Source organism: Silene latifolia, chromosome 8, assembly GCF_048544455.1.
Source record: "Silene latifolia isolate original U9 population chromosome 8, ASM4854445v1, whole genome shotgun sequence".
NCBI lineage: Eukaryota > Viridiplantae > Streptophyta > Magnoliopsida > Caryophyllales > Caryophyllaceae > Silene > Silene latifolia.
In genome coordinates this window covers 29,277,823-29,290,704 of record NC_133533.1, presented here as the reverse complement: position 1 = coordinate 29,290,704, position 12,882 = coordinate 29,277,823, and the positions used below count along the sequence as shown (strand labels likewise).

Below are 12,882 nucleotides of genomic sequence, written 5' to 3'. Positions count from 1 at the left end.
TATAACATGTCACCACATATCAAATATTCAATATGCCATTTTATAGTGCACACACCATAATAAAAAAAAAAAAAAAAGGAAAACCTGACATAATGAAAGAGTATTCAAATCAAAGAAAAGTGCAAAGAAGCTCCATTACCGCTATTTTCTAATTTCATCTAATGTTATTGATATGTGAATATGTCACCCTCCTACAATTTGAATACAAACACAAAATAATAACTAAATAAGATTCTATCGATTAATTAAAAACACAATAAGGATAAAAAGCAAAATAATTCATTTAGTTATCCATTTATACTTTACCTATCAATTTTTTTTAATAAAAATAAAAATTAGGATTTGTGCGATACTTATATAAGATCATTTTTGTAGTTAATTCTCGCATTAATTTCAACAATTTATTTGGGGGAAGTAGATAAGTTTTGTGAATGAAAGGGAAGATAAAAAAGTTATCATAACATAATTACAAAGTATAATAATGGTGATTAACAAACATATCATTAAATAAACGAAGTATATGTTAAATAGATATGATAAATTAATAGCCAAAGTTGTGAGTGGAAAGTAAAAAATTTGTATTAATTTATTTTTTTTATTTGTAACTAATATTGTTTTTTATATTTTTGTACTTATAGCATGTGACACATAGCATTTCGAGATGAATTTTAAATGGCACATGATTTAGTGAGATATTTAGTCTTCTGTGTTTTTTAATATTTTAGCGGTATTTATTTTCGTAGTGCGATTTTTACTCATCACATCACATTTAGAATTTGTTAACTCATGAAATATTTAATATGCACAATTAAGTTAAGAATAATGATGATGATAATAATGACATTTTTGTAAGACATTTTAGTATATTTTATGTATATATGAAAAGGTTAATTTAGTAAATTTATATTGTATATATTAGAGCCATGTCATAATAAATCTTTCCTTGTCACTATTAAATTTTTGCCATGTCACAATTGATTTTTGCCATGTCACATTTATTTGATATTTTGGGTTACCCTTTTAATAATATTTATAGATTTGACTAGGAAATAAAATCCGAGTAAAATCATGCTGAATCTTAAGAAGATGATACAAATTATATAAAAAAAATATGTTAGAGAAGATTACGTATAATATATCGTAGTAATCGGAATAATATTTGATATTATTGAATAATATTATATTATAATTATACGTAATCTTCTCTAACAAAATATACTTCTATTTTTATTCTCTTGGTACGTATGTGCACATAGATCAGATGTTATGGACTATATAAAAGTGTCTTGATTTGAAATTTAGTTCGGCATAATAAAGAGGTGGTAAATGGGTCATTCAAATCAATTTCAGTTCGGGTAATTTCAATGGACCTTTATTTTCGAGTTCAGTTCAATTAAAGCATAAAGCTTTTCACGATTTGGTGTATCAAAAATAGCGTGGAGGAATTTCAGTCCGACCCGACCCGACCAATCCCCACCTGCCCAAGGGTCAATTTATACCCGGCCTTCCTGACCCGGTACTGACGAAAACTAGGGCCGGACCTGGATTGAGCCAATTCCCCAGGACAACCCGAGTTTAAGTGTACAGGACAACTTATAGGGTTGCATTTACTACCAGACCCGCTTTGTGGTGTGACCGACACTGGCAAGTTGAACCTATCAACAAGGCTAATGTCATAAAAGTCTTGGTCATTGCCATTATGTCCTGATATGGTGAACCACAATCCCCTGTGTCACACCTAAATTTCCCAGTGGAGTGGGGTCAGTTGAGCATAGGGTTCGAGCCCAAACTCGACCAGACCAAGCGGTAGGGAGGTCGAGAGAGGATGTTGAGCTCAAACAGTGATCAAGTAATAGTGATTTGTGAATGACATTGATGAACTCGAATCTGGCAAAAACTACAAATGGCTAAGGCGGCAAAAACTACACAATTAAATGTACAACAGAACAAGTTAATGTGATCCAAATCATATGTCAAGGCGTCAAGCTGCAGTGATCAAAGCAACAAGGTTGATCGATGTATAGTGTATTTTGGAATCATTTGACAGTATGCCCCTAATAATAAGGTCTAAGTACACTACGTACTTATTCCATACTTAATTGTCGAATAACTCAACAACTTGTTGATGCCTCATGACGTTGGTTTCAAAACATCAAGCACACACCATGAAAGATTTTTAATTTACTTAATTTTCAAATTAAAACTACAAGCGCAACTGCATCCATTTTTTATATGACATAGTAGTTAGCAACCACGCTTTGATATGGCATTGTAATTACGGACTACTTTGCCACCAAGCTTTGAGACGGTATGTATAAAATTAATTAAGCAAGATTTGGAATGCAAGATAATTAATTAAGCAACAAGTTATATATTGTTAAAAGAATAATTTGGAACCAACCAAATAATCATGATTCATGCCAAATGAACAGCCTCAGAATGCTCGAACAGTTTTCCACCAGGAACGTCAACAAGACTCCTGCTACACATATAAGCTTGAAGATTCCAGCAATTCGGAGCTCCACCAAATTTAGCCTCGCTAATTCCGCCATCAACCTTATTGTACAATAACAACTTACTAGTATAACGTTGTCGAAGTAAAACCATCTCCGAGCTCCGACAACTAGCAACAAGTGTAATAACTTTACCATCAAAACAACTTGAAACAGGAATTCTCAAAAGCATGACCCATGACTCTTGTACCCCATATTCCTTCATTACCCACACATTGTATCGATTCTCAACTATATCCTTAAATATTGAAAACAAACACTCATCATTAAGCCCAATATCAACTAGGTAGGTTTCCTTGTTGCAGGTTGGGTCGTAATAGAACCGAGGCAATAAAACATTGTCTGTCCACTTATTCTTACAAATGTCGAAACACCCAATCCTCTGTTTGTGCAATGTGGGAATCCAAAACATCCAATGCAACAAATTGTTATCAATGAGGACACCATACTTTCTAAGTTGGTTCATATTATCTGTAGGAAACGTTATTTCATCAACTACACTCCAGGTGTTCTTATTCAAGCTGTACACACTAGTTATTCGCGTTTTGATATTCGGAAAATTATTGTGATAATCGGAAACAACAACTATTATGTAATCGAGGTTTTCATGATCAAACCCGAACCCATAACTGTGTCCGACCCTAGTTTCTTCCTGAAAGGTACTACGGATACATCGGCAAATTTCGGGTTGTCGGATTGAGAATACAGTACACGCAGAAGTTGCCCTTTTTTTTTGGTGAAATGTGAGAAATTTTATAAATAATATGTAAAATAATTACATGAGGCTATATATGGTGATCACAAACATAAAGCAAAACATCATTCTATAAGACGCATTCTATTAAGCCATTCTCTTTCAGCAAGTGTCATAACTGTTCTATCCCGGGCTCGAACTCTGAATCTCATCTCCTCCATGATAATGTCTGCCACACTTTCAGGACGAATCAAAACATTCTCATACCTGCCTTTGTTTCTCTGCTGCCATACCTGATACATAAGACTCATCATCAGAGCAACCTGCACTCCCCTCTGCATCATTGTTCCTGTCCTATGCACGCACCAATTCATCACATCCCTTAGAGGGAAGGCCCAAGCAGTTTTGTTATTCAGCTCATCCTTAACCCTACAAATTCTCCTCCAAACCCAGCTAGAGTTTGTACTTGGCTTATATTCCATCCACTCCTGGCCCTTAAGGTAATTATTTTGGACCCAATGTACCCATATAGAGTCTCTTTGCATAGCTATCCAGTCAACCAATCTGCCTACCATTGTCTTATTCCATGATTCCTGATCTTTGAGTCCCAAACCTCCTTCATCTTTGGGTCTACAAATAGTATCCCACCCCACAAGAGGAGTCCTTCTATAGTCTGCACTGTTGTCCCAGAGGAAATTTCTACAAACTGCTTCAATCCTCTTAATAATGCCTTTGGGAATGACAAACATAGAAGCCCAATATGAGTGTAATGAATTAAGCACACTCTGCACAATTACCAATCGTCCTGCATATGAGAACTTCCTTGCACCATACCCATGTATCCTAGCACAAATTTTATCCACAAGGCATTCACAGTCTTGCTTTTTAAGCCTTGTAGTTTGTATTGGCATACCAAGGTATCTGAATGGAATGCTCCCTTCAGTAAAACCAGATATCTGTAGGATCTCAGACTTCAACTGCTCAGGAACATTCCTGAAGAAAGCATTAGATTTTGAAGCACTTACTTGCAGTCCAGTGGCATTAGAGAATGTAGCAAAAGATTGTAACAAAAGCATCATAGAGGTGGCATCCCCTTTACTGAACAGAATAACATCATCAGCAAACATAAGGCTAGTGAGTCTTTGTTTCTTGCACATAGGGTGGAATTTAAAATCATACTTTGAAGTGGCATACTGCAGAGTACGAGTCAGATACTCCATGCATAGGGTAAAAAGCAAGGGAGAAAGAGGGTCCCCCTGCCTTAAGCCCCTCTTACCCTGGAAGTAACCAAACATCTCACCATTAACAGAAAGAGAATAAGTAGTTGTAGTGATGCATTGCATTAACATGACCTTGAAGTCAGGAGGGATGTTAAGTTCTTCTAATAGATTCTCAACAAAAGACCACTCCACTGTATCATAGGCCTTCTGCAGATCTATTTTGAACATACACCTTGGGGAAGCATGAGGTCTTTCATACAGCCTAATCAAATCCTGACATATAAGAATGTTCTCCTGAATACTTCTCTGCTGTATGAATGCTCCCTGATTTTGTCCTACTATTTGTGGCAACACTTCAGCAAGCCTTGAACAAAGCAATTTTGATATGATTTTATACACCACATTACAACAAGCAATAGGTCGGAATTGGAGAACACTCTTTGGCCTATCACACTTGGGAATAAGTGTAATATTTGTGGAATTTATTTGTTTGAGTAGCTGCTTATGTTGAAAAAAATCTTGAACGGCCTTTATAACATCCCCTCCAATCTCCCCCCAAGCATCTTTAAAAAACTTGCTAGTGTATCCATCTGGACCAGGAGATTTTATGTCAGGAATGCTAAATAAAGCCTCCTTAATTTCCACCCCAGTTATAGGCTTCCTCAGGCTATGCCAATGATCAACATTGCACCTAGGTCCTTGGGCAATAATCTTCTTGTGGATCTTCTTTGTTTCTTTACTTGTTCCAAGTAGGACTTGATAGTAGTCAATAAAAGCTTCCTGAATTTGCTCTTGTGTATCACACACATTGCCTTCCATATCCTCAATCATTGCAACCTTATTCAGATTCCTTCTCTTTTTCAGCATACCATGAAAATAGGAGCTGTTAGCATCTCCATCCTTTATCCACATCTGTTTAGACTTTTGAGAAAGGAAGCTTTCCTTAGCCTTTTTTAGCTCCTGCAGCTTAAGAGTAGCTTCATACTCTTCAGAAATGCTCTGAATATTAGTAGGATCTCTATTTATCACTTCCTGCAGTCCCTCCACCTGTTTCTGCAATATAGTAGCTGCATTCTCAATGTCACTGTAGCATTCTTTGTTCAGTTCCTTGAGCACAGGTTTCAAATTCTTCAAATTTTTTGCCAGTCTGAACATAGCAGTGCCAGTGAAGCCAGAATCCCAATGCATCCTCACCAGTGGAATAAAATTTTTAGAATCACCCCACATGTTGAAATATTTAAAACTTCTCTTGCCCTGACCTTGACTTGTGCTTTTTAAGAGGCAAGGTGTGTGATCCAAAAGTCCCTCAGGAAGGAAATGTGCATAAATGTCAGGAAATTTGTCATACCAGTCTTTATTGACTAAGAACCTGTCAATCCTACTGTAAATTCTTTCCCCTGGTTTCTGTTTATTGTTCCAGGTGTACAAAGCTCCTACTGCAGCAATATCTATCACCCCACAATCATCCACACAACTTCTAAATGGTTCCATTTCACCAGATGGAGTATTCCCACCCACTCTTTCTGAAGCATTCATCACACAGTTGAAGTCTCCTACAATTGCCCATGGACCAGCTACCATACTTGCAGTCTTTCTCAAATTGTCCCACAAAAGTTCTCTCTCATGAATTCCATTGAAAGCATACACCATGGTTAACCAGAAGCTTCTCCTATCACCCAAAGACTCAACTTTTATATGTATATATTGGGCATTATATTCCAGAACATTCACCCTAAAACAATTAGGCTTCCAGAGAACCCAAATGCGTCCACCAGAATGATATCCAGTATTTGTAGTGATACACCAATTAGAAAAACTACAAGAAGCCTTATGAAAAGCCTTATTCTTTATTTTTGTTTCAAGTAAACCAAATAAACCTATATTATTGGTTTGCAAAAAATTATTGATATCTTTTTGTTTTCCTACTCTATTCATCCCTCTAATGTTCCAAAAACCTATCCTATCCATTAGATAATATAGGTTTTGAAGCATTACCAATTTCAGCACTACTCCTCTTAGGTGGTGATGCAGCAACTTCCTTGTATGAATAAGCTCCAAACACCTCATTGCTGTAACCCTCATTTGCCCTCTCACGACTGCTCATCTTAACCAGCCTCTTTACTGGTGTATGGAAGCCCACATCAGCTCTCCCCTCCACCAGTGTAGGTTTCTGAGCAACAGGTTTTACTGGAATAACTGTACTGACAGTTGCAGCTTTATTAACTGGTCTCCATACCTGTTTAACAGGTTGCTTGAATGTTTTCTTTATTTCCCCTTTTCTACAGTTCTCCATTTCATGACCCATACCTTGACATTTCTTGCATTTGACAGGTTTCCATTCATACTCAATTTCCACTTGAACCACTCCTCCATTTTCGTCCTTAAATGATATGCTATCTGGTAGCTTTTGATCCACCTGCAACTCCACCATCACCCTCGCAAAACCTAGTCTGGTTCTTTCCTCTGTAGCCAAATCACTTTTGACATACTTGCCTACTAGATTAGTAATCTTTGGAAGTCCTTTGCCCCAGAATTTAATAGGCAATTTATGAATTCTAATCCAAGCAGGCACTGATGTCACATTATCCTTGTTCATCTCCATGTCTTTATCCCATGATTTAACAATCATAGGTTTATTATCAAAAAGGTAATGCCCTGAACTAAGGACTTGTTCTTTCATTTCCAAGCTTTTAAATCTAACCAAAAAGATCCCATTCGGCATAAAAGAGACCTTGTCAATGTTAAATTTCGTCCAAATTCTCCTTATAAAACCTTCCACGATCTCCCATGGCGGATTAGCACCTAAAATAAAGCAAACTACAGCCTGCTTCCAATAATCAATTTCCTCTTCCACATCCTCAAGTTGAATCTGCAACATATCATCATGCTCTGCTTTTTTTTCACATTCAGCGTTCTCATTCTCAACAGGCTCTGTTTCCATGTCTTGTTCAGGATTTTCTATCCCCTGTTCTAGACTATCCTTCACAAATTCCTCCTCTTCTTCGCTTTCCTCTATTTCCTCTTCTGTTTCACCCTCCTCATCCGTTTCTACAATCAATTCTGGGATACCTACAATGTCATGAATCATTTTGGTTTTTCCTTCCTCATCAACATCTGGTCCTGTGCATACGGCATTAGGGTTCCTATTTTCCATACTTTCTGCTTCCTTTACCATCGTAGCATCCTCCTTAGTCTTCGCAGGGATACTCCTCCCCCTCAAGTTCAAATCTCGTTGTCGTTGTTGACTAGTTTTCCTAGCCATAGGCAGTTTAATTAGGCGAATACATAGCAAGCCATTGGATGTCCCGATGACGGACATAGATCGACTCGTTTTGCTGTAAACGAAGGTCGTTGTGGTGGTTGTTGGGTGTGGGTCAAGTTGGTAGCAGTTAATGCGCTGGTCTACAGCGAGGATGATGAGGAATTTGTCTGCTGCGGCGGACGAGAGGGACTGGCGGCGGAGGTAAGACGAAATCCCGGGATGAAATTACGGAATTCCAAGATTTGGAGACGGATTTGAAGCGGATTAGGGTTTTCGGGGGTAAACTCGGAAGGATTTCCATGATGATAACGTCCATGTTGAGGCACTCGAGGGTCGTCATTGATAATCAGCTTGATCAAGTTTGGAATTTCGATTTTGGAGCTATACTAGTTTTATTATACTCGTGCCAAAATAGCCAAAATAGTACTCCGTATATATATATATATACCCGTATAATGAAAGAATTTGGGTAGGAATTAAATTTCTAACAGAACCAAGAAAGGGTCTTTTGCCAAAATAACCATTTTAGTTAAATTAATTACCAAAATAACCATTTTATAAAACTATTTCCTAAATTACCAAACTAAGATAAATTCTTACAAAAATATTGAGTAAATCATTAATCTTCTTTAAGCTGAGCAATATCTAACTAACTTTCGTAGGAACACTAAGTAAAGCATCTTAAATCTTGATGCAAATTTGAAAATTACAAAGTCTAATGCCTGTCGGAAGTCTTGTATTAGAGCGTGGGAACACTTTTTTATAGCCATAAATTTAACAATGAGCGTGCATTTTGGGATTGTTGTGCTTGTTGGGACTTTGGGAGTCAGTCAGAAGGTTTAAGAATAAATGTTCCGTATTGAAACAAATTTATGGAACTTTGGACGGACAACTAAACTAAATTTGAGCATAAGCAATGAAGATATTAATGAAACTTTGGACAACGAAAAGTGAGAAGTAAATGAGTTACGGAATACATTATAGGAGACGAGACCAAAAAAACATCATCAAAAATTACTCTAATTATCGACCAAAATCGTTGACGAACACATGCACAAACGGGAGAGATGAAGACTTGTGCTATGGTCAATGGTGAAGATGTAACAGAAAGTTTTTCATAGCTTGAGGGTTGATTTTGGTTAATTCGGAAATTAGTTTAGTGAAAATGGCTATTTTGGAGAATAATTTTGTAAAATGATTGTTTTGGCCAATACTTTTGCTTTTATGGTCATTTTGGCAAAAGACTCTAAAAAACCACCCACATATAATTTTAAAAAAAAAATGTAAATAAAAGAACACGACTAAGGGAGCGGTATTTTAAAATAAAAGTTTAATACACTCCAATTTTTTTTTATTCGGGATGATAGGCAAACCAAAATGTGAATAGCTTGGTTGTTTTGAAACGATAACACAGTCCGTCAAATTGAACTTTCGGGTACTTGTGGTCTTATGGAAATTCTTGATGCCATAAAAGTATTGGAACATGAATTTGCGCTCCATTATCGTCCCCTGTTTTCAAAGGATTTTAAAATACGAGTACAAGTTGTTACCAATAAAACAAAACATTAAAAGAAGTCATCCTTCCATATATAAACAAATTAAATTGCATTGAAATTTTATTTTCTACTCCATATGCAGTTAAAAACCTCATAACTTCGAAATATATAGCGTGATAACTTTTCATTCATTATCCTTTCTTTCACTATAAAAATATAACCTTCTTATTACTTCACTTATAGTAATAAGTAAACATAAAGATATTGAATTTAAATAAAACTCGTACAATATGGATAATTATGCTAGTTTCGTAAAAAAATATTTCTCATTGGTGAGCAAAATAAAGCTAAAAAGCGTTGTAGCCAACCATTGGAACGGTATATAGTCAAAGAGCAAAATAGCTTTAAAAACAGTATTGACAAATCAAGCTACAACACATTGTAGCTATCCATTGGAAATGCTCTTATAGCTTTGCCAGATTTGACCAGATATCAAAGTTTCATGATAGGATCCTTGTTCTGTTTATGAGAAAAATGATATCGGCACCCAATAGCGAATCCAGAAAAATTTCTTTCTGGGCTCCTGATTAATATTTAAAATCTATACACACATAAAAAAGAGATAAAATTATTTTTTAGCCTTAAAATTAGATAAAATACGCAAAAAAAAAAAAATTGTTTCCGATGTCCGCGCACCCCGGAATGCCGTGAGTAGATCCGCCGCTGTCGGCACCTAGTCTAGCTAGACAAGATTAAGAGTTGACATATTCTTTCGATTTGACGCAAGCTATATATCGCGGAGTACATTTAATTTCCTCGATTATCAAATTTGTAGTAGTGAATCAAATCTTCAAAACTAGAATTGCATAGGACGGAAGAAAGCAATGAGTAAACCACAACTCTTGCGAAAACATCATTATAGATTGTACATCATACTTTCTAATTCTATAATGTCGTCTAGGTCACTTTCCTAATCCTATTATTTTGCAACTTACTTTTGAAAATTCCTATGTAGCCTTAGACTAAAATTAACGGGGACGAGTGATGGGCATGAGTAGCATGTTAAAGATATTCCCGTACCAATTTCCATATCTCGTAAATAATATATTTAGGAAATTGTTAGCTACCTTTCCTTAGCTTGTGATACGTTTCTTGCACATAAGGTTTAGCTTAGATTTAACCTAGATTGTATATTCCATAACCCGGCACATTGTAATTGTATATATACTCGTTGATTCAATAAAAGTAAATATACATTCAAAGCATAAATCTTACATGGTATCATTGAGTCAAAAACCCTAACCAACCATCCGGCTTTCTTTCCCTTCGAGCAATATCCATGGCCGGCAGCAATTGCCTCCTTCCCAACTCCGATGAACCAAATAAACCGATATCCGTCATCACCTTTCAAAATTGCATCCAACTAACCGATACCCTTACCTACAAACAATGGAGCTTCCAAATCCGAGCTACTATGAATGGCCATCGCCTCTTCCATTACCTTGATGGCAGCATACCCGCACCCCCTGAAACCCTCACCACCACTGCTGACGACAACAAAACCGCCACCACTGCCAACCCCGCATACCTCACTTGGTATCGCCAAGATCAATTCATCCTGGGTGCCCTCACAGGCACTCTCTCCTCCACCGTAGCTCCCCTAATTGTTCATGCTACTACCTCCCATGAAGCATGGACCACCCTTGCCACCACCTTTGCCAAGAAAACCCGTAGCCGCAAACTCCAACTCAAAGCCCGCCTTCAATCACTGAAACTTGGAGACGGCACCATAACTGAATTTATGCAATCCGTCAAATCTTGTGCCGATGACATAGCCCAACTAGACCGACCCATGGACATCGAGGACATCCTAACTGTTGTCTTCGATGGCCTCAACTACGACCTCTATGGACCCGTCATCGAGTCTATCAAAGCTCGTGACACCCCTATCTCTTTCGAAGACCTCCACGAAAAATTAATCCAACAAGAAATCCATGTTAACCGTACCAAACCCACCACCCCCACCACCTTCCAACCTACTGCCAATCCTGCACATCCCACATCCACCTACAACCGCCAACCCTACACTCCTCGTCCCACCTATCAACCAAAACCACAGACCCCCACCCCCAACACCGACTACAAACCCGCCCCATACAAGGGTCGTTGTCACTACTGTGACATCAAAGGCCACGTTGCCTCCGACTGTCGCAAACTAAAAGCCGACTACCCAATGATTGTCTTCCCTACCCGACAATATCGAGCTGCTCCTCCTCACGCACACACTGCCACACATGCCCCAAATCCGAACACCAATGCATGGACTATCGACACCGGTGCCACGCATCACATTACTCACGATCTTAATACACTTGCGCTCCATCGTCCCTATGAAGGTCCTGATGACCTTATAATAGGTGACGGGTCCCCGCTCTCCATATCTCATATAGGTTCATTCACTTTTCCTTCTTCATCCTCTACTCCTTTAATTTTTAATAATGTTCTTTGTGTACCACAAATATCTCGCAACTTATTTTCAATTCCGCAATTTTGTATTGATAACGATGCCATTGCTCTTTTCTCACCTACTTCTTTTCTTATTAAGGCTCGAACAACGGGAGCGGTACTTCTCCAAGGACCGCTTAACAATGGCACGTATGAATGGACACCATCATCACCCCGAGCACTCACTGCATCCGTTTCCTCCTCGCAATGGCACCACCGCCTAGGACATCCGTCATCCGCTATTCTCAAGCTTTTAAATACTCGTTTTAATTTTAATATATCCGAATATCCTCATTGTACCTCGTGTTTAATCAATAAAAGTCGAAACTTCCGTTCCGTATTTCTACTCTTACGTCAATCGCTCCTCTTGATTTAATTTTCTCGATTTGTGGATCGCTCCAATTTACTCTCTCCGAATTGCACAAATATTATGTGCTCTTTGTCGATCATTTCACGCACTATATCTGGCTCTTTCCCGTCCAAAAGAAATCCGATACAATCACCATATTCAAACAATTTCGAGCCTTGATTGAAAAACAATTCAACCGACCCATACTTCGGTTTTACTCTGATAACGGCGGCGAGTTTCGAAATTAACTCCTCTCATTATTAGATTCCGGTGTTACTCACTTAACCTCACCTCCTCATACACCCGAACACAATGGGTTTGCGGAGCGAAGACATCGTCACATCGTTGAAACGGGATTAGCCCTCCTCACTCACGCTCAATTACCCACGAAATATTGGCCTTACGCCTTCACCACTGCCTCTTATCTTATCAACAGACTACCCACTCCCACCCTCCAAAACGATTCCCCATATCACAAACTCTTCCATCAACATCCCAATTATGCTAAACTACATGCCTTTGGTTGCCTCTGTTTTCCCTGGCTTCGTCCGTACACACACAACAAACTCGACCCTCGATCTGCTCCCTGCATATTTCTAGGATATTCAAATACCCAATCTGCATTCTATTGTCTTGAACCGTGCACATCTCGTGTGTATACCTCACGCCATGTTCGCTTTGTCGAGACCGACCCCCGTATCACCAACTACTTGGCACAACCCCCACAGCCATCCCGTCTCCTTCCCAATGGACCACATTCGAACTCCCAATCCTCACCCCAACCTCCCCTGCTCCAATAAACCCCTCCCCTGTTCTTCCTGATGACCCAAACCCAACCATACC

At 38.3% G+C, this 12,882-nt stretch overlaps 1 protein-coding gene across 1 annotated transcript; it reads right to left on the bottom strand.

The window, feature by feature from the left end:
* Nucleotides 1-2,415: 2,415 nt before the first annotated feature.
* Nucleotides 2,416-2,979, bottom strand: LOC141594938 (uncharacterized). Its single transcript, XM_074414919.1, has one exon. The coding sequence runs from the start codon at nt 2,977-2,979 to the stop codon at nt 2,416-2,418; it is 564 nt and encodes a 187-aa protein (XP_074271020.1).
* Nucleotides 2,980-12,882: the final 9,903 nt, after the last annotated feature.

Coding starts and splice junctions, on each gene's coding strand:
- LOC141594938 (XM_074414919.1), bottom strand. CDS start 2,979: ATGAACCAACTTAGAAAGTATGGTGTCCTCATTGATAACAATTTGTTG.